The 20,580-nt window shown below is 36.9% G+C and overlaps 1 protein-coding gene across 3 annotated transcripts in view; it reads right to left on the minus strand.

The window, feature by feature from the left end:
- Positions 1-20,580, minus strand: part of SLC6A11 (solute carrier family 6 member 11) — a 125,472-nt gene that overhangs the window by 86,887 nt on the left and 18,005 nt on the right. For 2 of the 3 annotated variants that reach the window (XM_035337424.1, XM_035337423.1), the window contains 4 exons: positions 9,310-9,540; positions 5,492-5,626; positions 5,169-5,309; positions 3,573-3,663 (listed from right to left, as the gene is read on the minus strand). In XM_035337424.1, the coding sequence (XP_035193315.1) occupies positions 3,573-3,663; positions 5,169-5,309; positions 5,492-5,626; positions 9,310-9,529 (587 nt within the window). In that variant the 5' untranslated portion in view covers positions 9,530-9,540. Of the gene's footprint in view, positions 1-3,572; positions 3,664-5,168; positions 5,310-5,491; positions 5,627-9,309; positions 9,541-10,010; positions 10,378-20,580 lie in introns of those variants that run through there. The other variant, XM_035337422.1, reaches the window with a different exon arrangement.

Consider the following 20,580-nt stretch of genomic DNA (forward strand, 5'->3'; position numbering starts at 1 on the left):
TTATTAGTCAGCATGCGATAAAAGCTTCGTAGTACCGCAGAGTATTTTCTTAGTCTTCGCTGCACTTGGGCAAATTACTGTTTGACTCCAGCAATAGTTTTAGGAATAGCCAAAGCCACAGAAGCAATGAAAGCTAGAAACATGTCAGCAGAGAGGCTGAAGTATTTATCTGCAATCCTCAAGCCACCTAAGGATTTGGATTTGCTTCCAGGCACAAATAGAAAGGCCTCAGCCTAGATGAAAGATATATAATAATACTAGTTAAAGGAAGGAAAAAGAAAAAAAAGACAACTCCTTTTCGATGTCAGACATTCATCTGGGGACTTGTGTATTCATTTACACACACACAAATCCAACTTGTGCCCCCTGCTACTAAACTCTGATGGCATTTACAGAACGCCAGTTCATACATAGCAACCTGAATATCCCTCACCATTATTAACTCAGATTCAGAGCACTTGCATTTCTGTAAATAATGAGTTCTCTCCACTTGTAAAGGGTTTTTATTGTTGTTTAGGTTTGTTTTTTTTTTTGCTTTGTGTTTGTTTTTAAATTAAAAAAACATGAAGATATTATAAATACACTAGAAGACTGTGGTAAGGTGATATGATCAAAGGAAAAGTAAAAAAATAAGATCAGCCTGACAGTTAACAAATGAACGATTCAGCTCTACACAAAATTTGATCACATACAGTAAGCAAATTGGATCACTACTCACAACAATCACCACTCTATTTCATAGATAATCTCAAATGTAGATGTTAATAGACCAAAAAACTTTTTACCCCAGCTGGCCCTTTCCATAAAGAATTAGATTTACTGTGGCCACAACTTAGAAGAGTTTCAGTTGCAAACTTGACCATACAGAGAGCAAAATAAAAAGGTTTTGAATGCTGGTGTTGTTCAGAAGACAATTAGTACCTCCGCCTTCTCTTCACAGGCATCAATTTAATTAATCATAGGGAACCTGGTCATTATGCAAATTAATTCAGTCCTCTGATTGGTTATTCCAGCAATTAAGATTCTCACACACTATCTACACAAGTTCTTAAAATAGTAGCTAACTTCATCTGTGTCCAGTCTAGCCCATCAACTTTTCTTTCACTATTTCTTTCAGAGTCTTTCAACAAAGTTATGATTCCTAACACTAGCATTTATAGAGTGGTAAAGCAACATCATGTGATCAAGACTTATGGCTAAATGAAATAACATTTCTGGTAACGTTTATCTACAGATCAAAAGATGACTTCCTGTAAAAAGTCTGGTAATACATTTACTATGTATTAACTACTCTCGGATCTGCACTGTACATTTGTACAGAGCTCTGCACTGTACAGAGCTCTACCGTGCATGCCTGATATGTATAAAATATATAACTACGATCTTCTGTTCATTGAGTAGTTATTTTAATGCAGAACTAGTCCCAGTATTTGATGAAGTTTGTTCTTCCACTTCTGAACTAGTTGGTTGTGTCTATTCTAAATCTTGAAGCTATGCAAAATTGTACAAAAATGTTAGCAAGGCAAAAAACATTCTCAGCAAGATAAGATGTTCGTTTTTTCAAGGCTGAAAATTCATGCATCAGTTTTGCTTGGACATAGAAAGTGGAGAAGTTTAATATCTTAAACTGTTTTGGCCAGTGAACTGTTAATATTACAAAAACCTTGTCTACAGATTAATAAAAATAATAATAAAAAAAGTCAACTAACCAAAGGTGGTGGGTTTTGTTGTTGTTGGGGTTTTTTTGATGACTTTAAAGATTTTGGAGCATGTATTTATATGTATACATAAGATCAGAAAATAAATTTAAAAAAATAAAATCTGATTACCTTGTCTAGTTTCATAATTCATTCCTAACTCAGCTTAAATCAGGTAGTCAAGTACATCCCCAATTTGAAGGATTCAAAACTCACTATAACTAGAATCTAGTTTTAGCTATAGAATCTTGTTTAGCTTCATTTTTAGAGAATTTTGAGAGAGGACATGCTTAGAATTTGTATGTATGTTACACTAACATGGTAAATTAGACAATCCCCCCCCCCCAAAAAAAAAAAGAACTAAAAAGAAAATAAACAAGCACACACAAAACAAAAAAATAAACCTTCAACAAACTAGAAATATAAAACTTCACTTCTACTCTCCGTATAAATCGAGTATTGCCTGCTTCCCTAGACAGCTGGAGTTACCATCAGTAACTTTTGAATATTGTTGAATAAGCAAGTATACACAGTGAGTAAATAAGTCTAGTACTGAAGAAAATACTTTGTTCATTTACTCTAACTATATATTTAAAAAAATCTTAGTTATCCCAAAGAAACATATGTTTGTGTTAAAATGATGAATCTGTAGCAATAGCAGATGCAACCTAAAATTCTTCTTTGTTCTGAAACATTATCTGGGAAGTGGGTAGAGTAGGTATATTTTGATTTAACAAACTAGGTGTTCAGATTATTGGAATTTTATCAGAGAAAAAAATACAATTAGAGTTATTATTAATGCATAATCAAATCTGTATAAGGCATTATAACTGCCTTATGTGTGTTAATATGTATACAATAGCATTATTTACTGAACCAATAACTACCACCCACAAAGACTAAGAAAACTGAGGTAGCAAGGCTAAGAGATTCAGAAGCAAAGACAATAGCATACGCTAACATTCAAGAAAATGACATCAACGTAGAGTTCTCCTTTGTAGCATAGTCTTAATTTATAGCCCTTTCAAAGTGTAGCTATTACAGTTCTGGAAAAAAATAAACAAAAAAACACTGACCATATAGCCTCAGAATAAGTTTCTACCTTGTTAATAAAATTGGTAAATTACAATGGGCCTCAAGAATATTTAGTAACCTAGAATTTTTTAACGCATTCCTTTGAATTGTGAGGTTACTTCATATTAAAAGTAGCATTCCATTTCTGTGACTGTCTTAGCACACACTGAGCCTTGCAAGGAACAAGTATGCAACTACACATGCACTAATTAAATATTTATAGTAAGAAGAAATGTGTCATCACAATAACAGTCCATATTTTGTCAAGAGATAGTTATCTTCTATTACTCTAACTAGAAACCAGAATAAAAGAGACAAGAGAGTTAAGGTCTCCTGTTATTATTATAGCTAAATAACTAACACTTACACAGTCCATTCAAAAATAAGATAGAGAAGACACAATATTCGTTAGCTCAAACAAGGACGAAGATGCAACCGTTAAAAGAGATTAAACATCCTAAAGAAAAAAAAAAAAAAAAGTTAAAATCATCCTCTTTCTTTCACCTCTGCCTCATTAGTATGTGTTTGAAGCTCTTTCCTCCAGCAGCAGGAGCCAAGCTCCCAAGCAAGTGGCACACTTTGTTCTGTGTTCTTTCAGAATATGGAATTCCTTTCCTTGTATTTTCTAAAAAGAGTTAAACCTCTCATCCTGACTCTCTTTGACTGTATGAGAAAATTTCCAGCTGAACTCGTATCACTAAGTGCTATAAGCTTATAAGGTATCTTAAGGTACCTGTAAACAACCAAAATATTGGAAGATAATGAACAGTCAGATCAAGCATAAAGTTTATGTGCACTTACTCCCAAAATTCCATAACCGGAGAAGTGGCATTTTGTAAAGAGACTTGACTGCAGTTGCTCATATTAAGTTTTTGAAATTCCACACAGTTTTCTGTAAGAGAACAACAAAAAAGTGTTTGCTATATTGATATGTAAATGTACATGTACATTTCTTATTGTGCATCTTGTAAAGCCACCATTCTATAACACATTTGCACCATGTGGTTAAAAGGATTTCTAGGTGCTCTAAAATGCATCAGCTACTACTTCTGCAACAGCATATTTTGGTCACAAGATCATAGGCCTGTACTAGACAAATATGCATGCAATATGTTACATTCTCCTGTAACACTCTCCAAATGCATGGTTGCAATGGCAAAGACCAATAAAACAAAACATCTGAGGCAAGAAAAATAAGCTTTGAGAAACAGAAGTAACTGATTTAGAAGCACAACACACTACTACTCCAACCAATGGTTAAATGCCAATGATTGGCTTATGAAACTGCCAGCAACAAGCTTCCACTTTGCCTTACCATGACAAGTGCAAAGTCACTCTTTGACTTGTTATCTCTAATATAGAAAAAGAAGATCAAAACAGCTCAGCATTATTGAAATGACACTTGTTATTTGATCAATATTGGCTAAGCACCTTTGCAGGGATGCCAAAAATTATACTGAAGCCTTCCACATCTATTGGGTGATGAGCTAGTCCCTTAACATAACCTAAAATGCAACAGATTTCAGACACTTTTAGGTTTGCTCAAAGAACATAATGTCCAATTAATAAGAGCTATGAATGTATAATTGATATATGATTTGAAATCAGACTAATGTAAAAATAAAAGTAAAAACTTCAGGAGCCTATAAATAACAGCATTAGTATGTATTCCCAGCCATAAACATTTGTTGTGCACTATAAAAAGTAGAGCATTATCAGTAAAAGTATCAGTGAAAGGACAGATGCAGACCCTGTACTGAAAAGCCTTATGAATACACACCTCATCTTTGGTGCAAGAGGTTACTTTGCATACATTAAGGATTATTTGACTAAGTTATCAGAAGTAGCTTTAAGCACATTATTCCTTAACATTTGGTATTAGAAAGAGCAAATCCACTGCTCATTGTTTAATACTTTCTTCTCCATTTAAACTCCTGATTTCAGAGTGAAAGAGCAAGATTGTAACCTGTCATCAGCTCTTCAGTTGAATTCAATCACTGTATTCAGGGAGAATAGATATGATTGCAAATGAGAATCCTGGGATCTAGCCAGAATATTTTACAGAACTAACAAAAAACAAAGCCTTCTTTTCCTATCTGACATTATAATCCACAGAAACAAATGCTTATACAATGACTTATATCATGCATATTATATGTATACATACATACATATATATATATACATACACACACACACACACACTTATTATACAACGCTTATACAATAAATCAGTAACTTTTCACTCCAGGATTCATTTAACATGATGTAAGTAGTGTGACGTGACTGATCCATCTGCAGAGATTTTTCTACCACAATAGTTCTATTCCCAACATTTTAATTTATCAATTAGTTAGAAATAGTTGATTTGTTCAGCAGTGATCTCTGAGGTCTTACCTGTATTCCATTCGTGCCCACACGTAGCCCAAGGAAGCTCTGTAGTAAAGCAGTTAAACAGATAGAATATAGCCCATGCTAAAATGATGATGTAGTATACATTTAGATGTGCCTCTATAACTTGGGTAGCATATCCAATGCCTGGAGGGGAGGAAGAGAGAATAGAAAACTTTTACTTTGGGGAGAATTTAAAAGCAAATACTTTAAGTATATCCTAACTTCAATTTTGATTTTAAAAAAAAAAAAAAAAAAAAAAAAAAAAAAAAAACTTTACCTAAAACTTAACGCATTCTGTTGCAGTAGAACACTGAAAAGTTCGTTACCTTCAAACAAAGGGCAAACTTTCCTCCAGCAGGTAATGCCTCCTTCACTAGTAAACTGTCCCAAGGCTGTCTCCAAGAAAAAAACTGGTATTCCACAGCAAATAAAGAAAACCACATATGGGATGAGGAAAGCACCTATAAGTAAACATTGAGGTGGTATTGGTTATAATGAACATACTTTCTTGACAGTTTAGTGAGGTTTGTTTACTTAGTAAAGGAAGGATCACCTGTTAGCCAATTGTCAGGTGTTGTGCTAAAAGTGCAGAAAGTGTTTATTTGCAGCTCCAGATATCAAAAGTTAGGCCACTATCATGGAGGAAAAAAAAAAAAGGAAAAAAAAAAAAAAAAGAAAAACCATATACACACAAAAACCCATTCCCATCCCCCTCCCTCCCCTCTCTCCCCCTGAAAACCATAACAAAATTTCTCAGTATAGTCTATATCCTGCTAATCTTTCTCTCAAGCACAGGAAAGACTAATTTTTTGCTAAACCACACCACCCTGCTCTGGTCATCATCAAATCAGTCTACCCTATCTTCTCTTCTCTTCCTTGCTCTTCTCAGGAAAGCAGGGATGAAGGAATGTTATGAAAATGAAATCCAAGAAGTACTGTGCAGGTTATTTAGATAAAACTAATGGTGAGAATCATAAGAAGGGAATTTTGAAATAAACCTTAGAACTACTCACACACAGGAAGAAAGCTGGACTTGGTGTTAACAGCTAGAAACGGACCATCAACCTTTTCATTACATGTTGACAGTAAAGTTCAACAAGGATAACGAGCAGTATAATTCAGTGCTGAAGAGCTATATATAACAAAACACCATTCTCTTATTAACATATAGCAGAAGCATTAGAAGTATTGTATTGTTTCATGATTAATCATGTTATTAGGTATGGCAGTGAAAGAACGTGACTGAAGTATACAGAAGCAAAGAATGACAGAATCACAGAACTGTAGGGGTTAGAAGGGACCTTGAAAGATCATTGGGTCCAACCCCCCTGCCAAAGCAGGTTCCTCAGAGCAGGCTGCCCAGGTAGGCATCCAGACGGGCCTTGTATATCTCCAGAGAAGGAGACTCCACAACCTCTCTAGGCAGTCTGTTCCAGTGCTCTGTCATTCTCACCGTGAAGAAGTTCTTTTGCATGTTGGTGCAGAACTTCCTGTGTTCTATCTTGCGGCCATTGCCCCTTGTCCTACCCCACAAACCACTGAGAAGTGACAGAATATCCATGTTAGGCATCGTGTCACTTTCTAATAATGTGGGTTTTACATGTTCCATTTAGAACTGAACCTAAATAACAAGGAATGAAATACAGTCTTTCCAATACATAGAGAATCCATTAACATATAAGGCCAAAATATTTTTTTGCTCATTCACCAGCTACTTAGATTTTTTCCTGAGTCAAAGGATGAGGTGGAAAGCAAGCTACCAACTGCCTAAGACTGAAACAAGGAAAGAAGAAAACACATATTAAGAAGAAACCATTAAATTACTGTCTCTGCCATTTTTACTTACACTGATAAACAAAGATTTACTGGTTTAACCTAACAGAGCAGCACAGTGAAGTACTGGACAGAAGTTTTTCCTAGCAAGATGTATTCTACATTGCTGCATACATTGACCAGTTCTTCAGAGTACTAGCAATAGCAACATTTCCCTTTCAATGGGAGTCCTAAAGATTGATTTGATCATTAATGAATAACACCTCATTAGCTACCTCTGCAATACTAAACCTCTATCAGAAACTAAACTATGAACAAAATATTTCTGAATATACTTCAGGAAAATTTCTATAACTGGGAGACAAATAGGTATCCTGTTTATGAACATTAAAAAAAATGACAAAACAACAAAATACACCCACAACCTGTAACAACAGTAATGCTTTGGTCACTTCAATGACAAAGCTGACACAACTAAATACACCAGCTTTGTCTCACAGTTACTTTCTTCAGACCCAGCACATCAATAGAGATGTCTTCATGAGTAATCTCTTAGCTCAGCCAGCCAGTTTGCGTATAGTTGAATCTCAGCTGTATCTCAAACAATATGTGTAGAGTTCAAAGAACATTATCTGTGCATCTAAAAACATGGTTTCTCTATGTGATGCACTGTAAGGTTTTAAAAAAATAATCCTTACAAGCCATAATTTGAGAACTGTTGTCCAGTAAAAAATCCAGCTTGGCCCACTCGTGCACAAACCTAATGAGTTTAACAGGGAAATTTGTTGAAATTTAATGTATTGACTTTCATTCTCTCTCCAACTCCTTTACAATAGATATATAACATCAGGAAAAAATCAAAGGACATCAAGTTTCACGGCTTCCAAACAGATGGGATTCTAACAAATACCTAATTCAAAACATTTAAACGAATTAATTTTCCTTAAAAGAATATCAAGTGTCCAGAAGAACAAATTAAAGTTATAGAAGCTCATGCCTATACTGCCTGTTATGGTTTAGAGAACGTGCCAGAGAAAGCTCAGACCTCAAAGTTGCCTACTACTGCTTCTGGATTTGTTCAGTACCTATCAAGTTATTTCATAACTAGCTCACATATCTCACCATTAGTCTTCATATATTATATACTAAGTAGTTTTCACTATTGCTGAAATAATTTTGTGTTGAACAAGCCCAATGCTGGTCTAATTCCAGTATGGCATTTTAAAGAGTTACAAAAAAAAAAAAAAAAAATACAGGTAATAGCCAAAGATCAAAGACCACGACAACACTAAAGAAAACTGAAGTTAATGGCAAATTTCCCATGGTGCCAGAACACGACCAATCAAACCACACACACTAATTCTAAAAGGATGCAGTAGTGATAAAGTAAGATATTTAAGCAACAACTTTTTCACTAAGCCAAAACACAATTATAGCATGTTATACCTAAGAGACAAGGGAAGGAAATTTGGCACAGCTCTGTTAGCAAACCTGTTGAAGAAGAGATCTTCGCATAAATCAGCCACTGAACATATTATTTTTCTCCCAGGATATATGCTTACACTAGCACTGATTCAGACCTTAAGTGGGAGAATGTTGAATCCAGTTCACAGAACTCTAAGCTTCATTTTTGTTTTTCTTTCCTCGTTTCTACTCAAGTCATTAATAAGACTACTCTTAATTGTTACATATCTTACGTAGCTGATACATAACTATAACTAATACACTCTATATATTATACGTTTGTTATTTGAAAAAGAAAATAACAGGCTTTACTATCTTATTCTAAATTTTATAGAGCCTGCTCTCTTCATTGAGAGACAGTCAGTTTTTTATCTTCCCTTAACCTACGGTACTGATTTGGGAAGTAATGGCTAGAAGAAATACGGTTGACTTAAAAGAATTTTCTTATGACCAAAAAAAAATAAAATAAAAAGTAATAAAAAAAAATCCTTGTAGTAGAATCTTCTGAAGTAATATTCATCCTCTCCAAACCATGCCATTTTGAAAAAATAAACTGCTACTTTATTTTCTACATCAGACTTAGGTAAGCATGCTTGAGTCTAAATTCACATGCAGAAGAAAACATAGCATTCTGTTTTAACTGGTTACTTCTGCATTAAAAAATACAGGAAAGAATGCAAGTTTTCTACTAAAAAAAAAAAAAGAGAACTAGACAATATTTGGGGAGAAGGGAAACATCACAATTTTTTCTTAGTTCTAATATGCTTAATAGTTCCCTACCCACACATACACTGAATCTTGAACACATCTCTCTTACTAGTGCAAGGAATCACTCTAAAACATCCTTAAGAGTTTATTCCCTAGGTGTTTATGGTGAGCTGTAAATCAACAGATGACACCATCTTACCTCCTCCATTCTTGTAGCAAAGATATGGGAATCTCCATACATTTCCCAACCCAATAATCTCCCCTGCCACAGAAAGCACAAATTCAACCTTATTGTTCCAGTGGCCTCTTTCATGAACTTTCTTATCGTTGCTGTGGACAAGGCTGGTACTTGAGGCTTCTGGGTCTAAAACATCTTCTGGCTTGCCATTAATTATAGGAATAGTCTTTTCAGCTGTCATGACTGTTCAGCCTATGGGAGAAAAAAGAAAAACACACAGATGTTTTAAGTCACTTGTTAACAACATTCAACGACTAAGAAGACCCTTAGCTTCATGAGCTTCAAAATACTTATTGCCTACATAGATTTACAGGTGAAAGTGAAGGAGGCAATTCTGTAAGGCTAGGAAAATTGTAAAAAAGAGAAAATGAAAAAGAAAGCAAGAGAGAGAAAGAAAGCTCATACATGAGGAAAAGGGAACAAGGTTTCTGAGTTGACTCAGACAGCTAGGAGTACGACACTGTTTTAAGGGCTAAGCAGTGAAACCTTTTGAAAATCCCTCCCCAAGCAGGGATCCCTGTTTGACTAATCTCGCAGAGGACAAGAATCTACTGCACCTTCCAGGCACACAAATGAGAACAGAGGAAGAAAGGGATGTGGAGAAGGGGGCCTGAACGGCTCTGGCCTGCCTGGAGAAGTAGGGGAACTCCCGATCTACTCACCCAGGGCTCTGCTTATGCCTGCGCGGCTAGGAGAGGGACAGGCTCTCTAGCCGAGTGCTCTGCTCCCAGCGGACCTCCGCGGGCTGCCGCTCTCCGCTCGGTCGCACGGGAGACACGGGGCACGGCGGCCGCCAGCACCTAGCGGCAGAGGCGGGCAGGGGGAGGCGGGGATAACGCGGGCAGCGTTCGGCGAGCGAGGGACCGGGAAGCCTCGTCCTGCGCTGCGGCTGCCGCCCGGCCGGCCGGCGGCGAGAGGATGCTCCCCGCTGCCCGCGCTCCGCAGCCGGAATTTGCAAATGCTCAGCCTTCCCCGGAGCGATGGTTTAACACCCGCCTCCCCCCTCCGCCCACCTCAGGCTGTCCCACCAGCTCCCCCCTTCTCCTTCTCTTCTCCCTCCTCCTCCCAGCATCACCGCCCGAGCATCTCCAGCCCCTCCCCGGGCGGCCCCGGCCCGCAGCGGCGGCTCCCTGCGCACCTGCTGCCCCCCGGCCCGCCCCCCCCGGGGGGGCTTCGCCTTCGCTTCTTTTCCTGCTTGGGGCTCAGTTGCTGCAAGTGGGAAGGGGACCCGCCGACCCCTGACCCCCAGATGATCGCTCCAGCTGGGGAGGAGGGAGAGGTGCGACAAAAACGGGATAAAAAAAATGGGGGGGGGGGGGGGGGGGGCAACGTTTGGAAAGTGTGGAAACAATGTGGGTGCTTTCGAGTTACAGTGGGAAAACGCAGAAAAAGCCTACGTGGGCATTTCTAACCAGTGCTTTGCTTAAAATTAGAGTTGAATAAGTGTTAAATATAAGCATCTATAAGAAAAAGCAAACTGCTTTTTGTCAGGTTGAATTAAATATTTCAAATAGATACCTGTTTCCCCCCATTTTATCCTTCCCCCCCCCCCTTTTTTTTAAAAATACCCTTTCCATTATCCATCTCCACAGCTTCTCCTTAGTAAATGGCAAGACCCAACTCATGTTTTAGCTTCAAACCTGCCCTCTAGTCCATACTCTCTCTCTTGCAGCTACGATCACCAGTATTTTGCTCTGCAGCACCAGGAGACGCACCTGGGAGCACTGTCTCTCCCATCCCAGGTTAGACTGAAGCACTCTGGAGGATGCTCTCCCAGAGGCAGCGTGCTCTGCCGTGCAAATTCTCCTCCTGTTGCCCTTCAATTCCACAGACTTCTCACCCTGCTAGGAAAACTGTCATCCAGTGCTTGCTGAAGACAGCGGAAAAAGGCCCATGGATAGGTTTTATCTTAACTTCATCTGACTTTGGAAGTTAGAGCCTGATCATAGCCCACTTACATATGGGCCAAAGCGCATCTCCACATTGAAACTCCTACTGTGGTTAAAGTTTTTAGAGTTTGTCTTTTAAATTACACATGTCTGAAGATTGGTGTTGGGGCCTTGCTCTACATTCTGTCACCTACACAAACACCTCTAACAAATAATAATGGGGGGTGGAGGGGGGCTGGGAGTGTTTTTTTAATTATTTATTATTTTTATTTTGTTCTTAATGCAGCTGCTATCCATTAACTAAGGATGGGATATATCCATTTTTTCCCCAACCTGGCTTTGTACAAATCAAATTTAATTCTTACCGTTCTTCCCTCTTTCATCTATTTTCCAGCAGGGACCAAAACAGGCATTGTTTTGTTTTATTTTTTTCCTCCTGTATTCCAGCCAGGCTGAGCAGGCTCAACAGGACACACAAACATCAAAGGTGAAACTGAGTTCTCATCTCATTACTAAGAGTAATTCTAAAAATGGATAGAAGCGAAGGGACAGTAAACACTTGGCTAATGACATAATGCACGCGAGGGCCCAGTCTTCTATTTACACCTAGAATAAATTCTGCATCATCAGGTCAATGGAGAAGTTTGTACTAATATATTACGTGCCTAGCATATTGTCTATTCTAAATGTGTCAGAACAGTGTCACGCTGTTGATGCTGGAAAGAATTCCAGGTAGAGTTAGTCACAACATGAATAGCTTTCTGATGCAAACAGACAAATGACACCAAATTGAAGGGGCCTGCTCCAAAGAACAGTCTATACGATGACTGGCAGATACAAAAGGCGTTTGATCACTGCTGATTTGTTTAGTATTTGAAATTATAAGTATGTGGTGACAAGTATTTTATTCACTACTGTATTCTTGCAGTGATTCCAATTCAGTTTCCTACCAATTGAAAGGGTTATGGAAATAATTGCTAGTCTTTTGAATGCTTTGAATGCTTTTCTGAAATGAAGAACAGTGTTTACAACATAAAACTTCCAAAATTTTAAAACAATTAACAGTTTCATTAACACCCTCCTCCCCCACCCTTTTTTTTTTTTTTTTTTTTTAATCTGGTAGAGCCTCCTCTATTCCAATGAAAACAAAATAATTCCCTGGATTACATCTCAGTTCATGCACTAACCTAGTATCATGAATTCATGCCTGCTGCTGTCAGTCTGCTGGGAAATCTGCACAACACGCAATCAGAGTTGAATGCAATGATTGGGATGACAGCAAGACTTGCAACATGCTGTACTGTAAGACAAGAGACTGATAGTTACCAACCTCAGCAGGCTGTTTCTACTAAAACCAATATCCAATACTAAAACATTAACTACTTAACTGGTAGAAGGCCTAGCTGCACCACACATCTCAAGTAATCCAGTTATGTCCAACTAGATTTTTTCTGCATTGTCTGCTCCATTCCTGATCTGCAGAAGCATTTTAAGTTGTTGTTACTTCCAACCCACTCACCAGAAGTAACTTTCCTGGCCATTCCTCTTGAGTCCCACGTTAAAATGATGTGACCTAACAAAGCAATTCAAGTTCTGCTTTATTTGGATTTAATCTCCACACTCCCAAGGAAACCATTAAAGCTCTATGCAGAAAGTAAACAGTGGAAGCAAAAGCCAGATGTTTCTACTAGCCAAAGAAAGGTTCTGTGAAGTCCCAAACATTCTATGACTAATTACATTTAGATGTATAAACTAAAATTAATAAAGAAAAGAAATTAATATATTGAGACAAGACAGAGAAAAGAAACATGAAGAAAAAAACATGTTCCCGTAGGATTCTGTCAGGGTTCTGAAACACATGGCAGTGTACAGATGCACCAAGGAATACATACCAAGCATCTTTGGTTAAATCCAGAACTCATTTTCAGTCTGTTTTTCCATTTATATTGTTCTGGGACTTCTCCTTTGTCTATATATTCAAGACACAAACCCACAGAGTTAAGACATACCAATAGGTGGATGTTTATCTCCTGCTTTATTCCCACCTCTGTGTCCACCCCCTATAAAATTCAGAAGACACATTGAAGAAAATTGCATGAGACAATTACACTTTTTGCCTCCCTTACACCTTGGACTTTTCTAGGATATCAGAATGCCTTGTTAATCCTGCACTTTTGATCCTTGGTAGGATGCTTCATTTCCTGTAGCAGTAGATTTGAACAAGAGTGAAGTCTCTGCTAAGCTACAAAAATCTTTTGGCCCACATAACCTTACATTTTTGCATTTTTCAGAATAAAACAAATACATGAGATAATAAATAACTACAAAAAATCTTATTAAAGCTACTATGAGCATAGTTGAGTTTTTAATAGTGAGATGAATGGAACTTTGATGCAAGTATTTAATGTGATCAAAACCATGTTACATAGCTTTGGAAATGAAAAGGCTTGTCTCCATTTCTGCTTTTTACTAAACCATAGTAGTTCTGTTGGTTTCTGTGTTGTTCCAGTAACATAGAACCCTGTGCCAATATAACTGAAACTGTGAAGGGTGGGGGGAAACAATTCTGTCCAGGTTTAAGATTAGATTATATTTAGATTTGATGTAAGCAAAAATCTGTACAAGCCTTATGTAAAGAATTCACAAGGTTAGGCTCTTCATGGGTAAACAGCTACACAGAAGAGAAGAAATGCAATAAGAATTACAGTAGTGATACAGATCTGGCAATATTTTGGATCAGAAGCTTAAGCTCATGAAACAATTTGTGAACTAAGACACTTTTAGATAGGCTATTACGGATTGGACTTAAGTCAAACAGCAATAGGCTTTTTGGTTTGTACCTAATCCATTTTCTGCAAAGAGAAATATATATATATATATATTTATTTGTTGCAGATTACAACTTCAAGTTAAGCAACAACTGACTGCTGGGCTTCTGTTTATATAGGCTTAACAGCTATCATTGTAGGCCTCTAATATTTATTGCCCATGCCTCACAACGGTTCAGATGCTGAACTTAGAGTTCAAGAGAACTGTGAAATCCACTATTTCATCAATTGACATTGCCCTTTAGGACCTTCTCTTGCCCTTGCTGTCAGTCTGAGGTCCATCTTTTCTTTTTGTTACATGCATTTTATCTTTGAGGCCATCATATCTTCCACACAGGATTGGGTGATTATTTCCACAATAGGGCTTTTCCGTTACAGATGCACTAACTTGTGTCTTCATCTTTGGACCATCTCTGAGGCATCTTGCTGTGAAAGAGCTAGCTCCAGCTCCCCTGCAGCATTCCTCAGCACCAGTGTAAACTGTCAGACAGCCAGAGAGCCTTTTATGACAGTTAATCAGCTCCTGCTTTTATTTTAACTATATGACTAAAGTGATCTAATGTCTAACTAAAAAGGTGGCAGACGTTGTGGGTGTGCCATGTTGCCTCACAGAGGTAAGTACTCTTCCCAGTGCATTTTATGTAGACCTCCTTCTGCTAATGTGGTTTGTATTATCTTGAGCTTCCTAAATATGAGCTTTACTGGCAGACGGCACTTGGAGGGAACCTTCAATAATGAGGCTCATACACAACTTCCAAGAGTTAGCATTCATCTATTCAAATTGAGCAGATATACCTTCTATGTTGTGTCAGCCATGTCTGATGACTTAGCTGACAAAAGCATGTTTTTATTTCTGCTGCTACTTCAGACACAATAAGAACAGTAAGCAAATAAGTTACTTTTATGGAAAGATTATCCTCATGTGTCTAGCTATAAACCTTGAGGCACTGTGCTTCTGCTTAAGTCAAAGTGAAGTATATTTCTACACATTGACAAAGTGATCACCCTCCAGTAGTTCAGCTAGTGTTTGCCTCCAAAGATATCCACAAGACAGAGATAAGAATAAAAGGTAGTGACTTGCGTGCAGAGAAGAAAATAGCTATCCGTATAAATGACAGCACTGAAAGAGAAGATCCCTATGGAATTATATTTTAATATAACCAGGTGATACCAAATAAAAGCAATGCCAAACAGCAACTTCAGAAGAATTAGATATTTTAAAACATAACACCACTAGTGCCTTATCAAGAGCAGGAACTATCCCCTCATTCTTCCAGATCAAAAACTGAACTTGTAGTCTTTGTACAGCTATGCCAAACTCATGCTTCCTGAGGGATGATACAACCTAGAAAAGGAATGAACTTTGAGGAAAGATGGTGCTCAGAATCTCTGAATATATCTTCAACTAAATTAAGCTTTCAGAATTTGTATTATAACAGGTAATCCATGAGTATTAAAATAAAGGCAGAACTGAATCCAGATCATATTCTCTGCATTCATCCAAAATCCTTTATCCCAGACATTTTTAATTGCTGTAGAAAAAAAAATAATAATGAGTTAGGAGTTGCTTTGTGCAGAGTATATTGCATATTTATGTGGACAAACCGTTAGGATTTCCCAAGTTCAGGGAACTTAACAATTGTACACCTCAGGTACTCTCTCTGAGTCCAATAGGAAACAGCATATCCCAACACCTGGGTTGTGGTCCCATTGTATTACTTTTGCATGAACAGCCCATCTGGGCAGGCTTTGTGTTAATCCTTCAATTTCACAAGTTCAACTTGGCTTTCAGGCCTTAGACTGGGTCTAAGAAAGAGTCATTAAAAAAATATTTTCCAGCTTACAAATGAAAATTATCAACAGTTAAAGTGAATAAAAAGAGAAGTATAAATATTTTGCAATCATATATAACTGCATATTTATATTTAAATCTACATGTCTTGCAACAGAAATACTTCTTGATGAAAGTGAAATTCTCCTCTTTTAATTCAACAGCTTAATATGCTCATCAATATAACTTTCCTACCCAGAAGCAGAAAGACCAACATTCAATCCTGAACATGAACTTTTGATTGTTCAGGAAAGCACCTGAAGCATCCCTCACAAAAGCAGTAACCTATGCAACACTAATGTGGAGTGAAGGCTGGCAGCAGCACTTAGCACAACCTGCCAGCTGTAGTTTTAGAATAAATCAGAATGGACAACTGCAAGTTAACATAAGAAATAGTCATAAAATGTGAATGAGGGAGTTGTTTGGTTCAGTTTCAGATCTGAAATAGGAAAAAGGATCCAGAAGACAAATCAACCCTTAATGAAGTTTATTTACTGTTCTCTGTTATGCAAAATATTGAGAAATACATATGACAAGTTACCTCAAAAATTCTATTCAACTCAATCACGTTTTATTTTTGGTACTTTCTATCTTTAATAAGTGTAACATCAATAAATTTCTTCCAAATTTTAAAAAAGAGGCCCCTTATTTTCAAAATGTTTCCTTTATCAAAGGAAACATCTTTATGGTTAAAGCCGCATGTTAGAAAAACAAAGGAGTTGAATGAAAAAAATTTGATTAGGTCTTATGAAATACATCCTATAATACTATTTATTTACATGTTAGCACTAAGTGTTTAAGCACTGAAATATCTAGAGCTTTAGAGAAATTATTGTATGCTAAGTTCTTATTGCAGGACTAATATTAATATAGACACTGTTGCTTTAACTGCTCTATCATAAAATACGTGCGACAACTCCAACTAACTCAGCAAATGATCCTTTCTTCAGCTGTCTGCTGGCACATAACTAATTAACAATTAATTATCTTCAACGAGATTCCTGCAGAGCAGGTGATGTGATACTGCAGATGCTTCAACTAAATTTCATTTCTATGCAGAACTACTGAAAAGTACCTAGATATCTCGCTGCTTTGCTTTTTATCATTTTATTTTTAATCAGAAAATGAATCCTTTTATGTATTATTACATGAAAAAGGTAAAGTACTGAAGAAACTCCTCTTACTAAAATACTTTCCTTACGGCTGTGAAGGATCAGCTGTTATTGACATCAGACCAACACCTGTATATTCTGTGACTCAGTCAAAATGGAACTTGGCTCAAAGACCAGAAAAAAACAAGTTGCTGTAAAATCTCACCCCATTACACCCAAACCCAGCAACATCTCAGTGTTTTAAAAGACAATATATAATATTCAAGTTCTGTGATAGCTACTTACTAAAAAACACAGTTATGTGACAGATGTAGTGTGTGGACATTGTCTTCCACAGCTAAAAGAGGGAGATTGTCTGGAAAAGTAAATGAAAATACAAAGGCATAATAAGACATTGCCACAAGTAGCAGGTCATACACGATTTTGTATCTGCTGGATAACAAAGAAAATCAATAATGGAAGAACTTCACAGCAAACAAGCATATCACATTTACCCAAACAAATCTATGAGTATCTGAAGGAATGAGTAACGGTACAGATTCCTACTTTGCTGGCACAGATTTCAGACGCCTGATAATGATGGTTATGGTGGGAGGACAAGAGATGTGTACAAATTTTTATTGCACCTTTTCAGGAATGGGTAGCATCTATTCGGGTGTTATGATTCAGGCAAAGAAAGCCAAATGGGCATATTCTCATGAGTGGGAAAAAGCTTTCCAGAAACAAAGTCATAAGTGTTATTTTAACATGAGACTTAAAGCAGAGACATGAAAAATATTATTCAGATGATTCAGAATATTTCTAATAGTTCCTGCTCCATCTCATCCTCTATTCCTATCCCATCCACAAGAAAGCTGAAACTGATCCTACACTGCTTGACTACATTGAAAAGAGAATCTTAAACACTTGTCACATTTTTTTTCCCAGATGTCTGACTCTGTGTAGCATCATACTACTGGAAGTATTGAGCCAAGGAAAAATAAATATATGAGAGAAGAAATTTTGCGCAGTCATTTTGAGTATAACTTGTACCAAAGGCTTATGTTGGAACATCTTAACATCCTAGTGTTTACATGGCAAGTTATACACATCATGCAGTGAGAAGGATCCATTTGATATTCTGAGACACAGTTCTCTTGGTTTCAGGACAGGAGGAAGAATGAGAAAAATTTGGCTCATTTCTCTTTACTATCTATAGTGGTTATGGCCTTTCCTTGGGCAGGGTAGCAAGATAAATGTTAGAATGAAATATGGAATTATTTTGATTTATTAAATGCAGGAAATCTTTGCAGATGAGGAAGTTGGGGAAAGGTAGACCTTTGGTATAAGCAAATATATATATATATATATAAATGTTAAAATTTTGAAATTTCACCTGACACAAAGGACTAATGCCTTGCTAGTTTGCAACTCATCCTGGATTGTAAAGTTTCAGTAAAACTATGCCCTGAATTAATTAGTTCCAATATCTGTAAAACAAGAAAATTAAGAAAAAAGATTTTTCATTTTCTTCAGGAAGAATTCCTTAAGAAAAGGAATGCTAGACATCAATTTAGAAGAGTTCAACTTTTTCTGAATATTTTTTTAGTCATCATTTTCTGATGACTAGAGTCTAGTTAAACTGCTTTATCAGGATCTCCTTACTAGTCATATGCTGTACTTGTTCCACTGAGAAAAGGAAGTCTTTACTGATGGAGTCAAGGCAGGTAGAATAATATGTATCAGAGGGTAAGAGCATGTGTTGTATTCATGAACAATAGGTCTTCATTAACCCTGGAATCGACAAGTATACTTGTCGATTACTGTTTTTGAGAGTATCATTCTCTATTTTGTTGTCAGCTTCTTCACCTATTATTGAGAAAAAATTAAGAACAGGAAATTGCATAATGAGGAGCACAACAATTTGATCTGCAGAGGTGTCCATGATGACAACCTTTGAACTGTTTACTAGATACAGAATATGCTTCAGATAAATACTTAGATGTTTTTTGACCACTGCATCACCTAAAAACCTGTCTATACCTTGAACTTGCCTGAAATGAATTTTCTAATAGTTAATTTTTAGGTAGACCTGAGTCCTGTGTAGAGCCAGGAGCTGGATTCTATGATTAATAAACTTAATTTGAATCACATCTTAATCCAAATGGCTGTTGATAGAAAAATAAATAAATAAATCAGGAGCTAAATTTTAAAGGTAGATTTTTCTCTTCTGATGATGAGTGTCCGAGTGTGGAACTTGATTAGCTGTTTGCCGTTTGAAATGGTTTTAGGCACCTTAAACAATGACTGACAGAAAGATGCATAATCTATAGTAATCCATAGCAAAATGCTACTTGACCTCCATATTAACTGTTCCTAATTGTGCCAAAAGCCTGATTGACTTCATTCAGGCCACAATTTCACCCAAATATCATAAAATAAATGTATATATTTTTTCAGAACTACAAGAGCTTTCACTCAACACAATGTCAAAGTGTAGATTTTACTGCTCTGTCACATTTGCTATACTCTGCTACATAGTCATACAAGACACCAGACCCTCAGCCAGGCACAGGATAAACATTTCTCCTCTTACCTGTAGTGAGATGTAGGCCTACGTTGATAAAATATACTCCTGAGCAGCTATCTCGAACTTTTTTTTACTCAGAAACAGTTATTTCCAAAGCTTTATTATTTGTAAGAAGACAATGGAGAACACTGATGCTTGCAAATTGCTAATTTATTACTAGATGTTAAGGGCTTTTTACTGGCTGTAAGAGGAATTTACAGTTGCTTTTTAAGTCAGTTGAAGTTTTTGTCAAGCTTAACTGATCTCCAGGGTTAGGCAGAAATAGCAGTTTTGGATGCAGTTATAAGTATAGTTCATAATGCTAACTCAGGCTAACCTGGAAGCAATAAAAAACATTATATCACTTGGATGAGGCTCAGCTGAGATTAATTTAATGCTTAGTCAAATGGGTAGAAGCAGGTCATAGAAAAATCTCAAAATACTCAAATATCAATTAAAGTTAGCAAAATTGAAGTAAAAACAAAACAAAACAAAACAAAACAAAACAAAAAAAAACAATAACAGTGACCACTGCAATTATAGTAGCTGAGGCTAAGATGATACAGCTCTGTATCACGAGACTTTGTAGCTAGAGGCTTTGTGAATCTACTGCATTTGTCTTTCCCAAAGATGTGGTAATGTTCTCAGTTATTTGCTAACACTACAGTGCTTCAGAATGAGGTTGCTCTGGGGATCTGTCTTCTTTGAAGAGAGAACTTTTTTTTTTTTTTTTCAAATCCAAAAGGCAGTCATTGGAAATACTGCCCTAAACCATACTGAAAATCTGTACAGAGTTCTCCTTTGAGGACTGCATGATGAAGAGGCCATGTGGTGACCTTGACAGATACAGGTGTTGCCACTATGCAGTAACTAGATCCTTTCATGGATCAAAATCCCGAAGTATTTGTCAAGAACTTGTCTCTTTCCTTCCCCACTAAAATAACTTTGCAGCATAGTGTCAGAAGAAACCTTAGATATGATTACCTCCAAATCCACAGACCAGGAACCATCTAAAAGTAAATTC

The sequence above is a fragment of the Oxyura jamaicensis genome, chromosome 12 (genome assembly GCF_011077185.1).
Source record: "Oxyura jamaicensis isolate SHBP4307 breed ruddy duck chromosome 12, BPBGC_Ojam_1.0, whole genome shotgun sequence".
NCBI lineage: Eukaryota > Metazoa > Chordata > Aves > Anseriformes > Anatidae > Oxyura > Oxyura jamaicensis.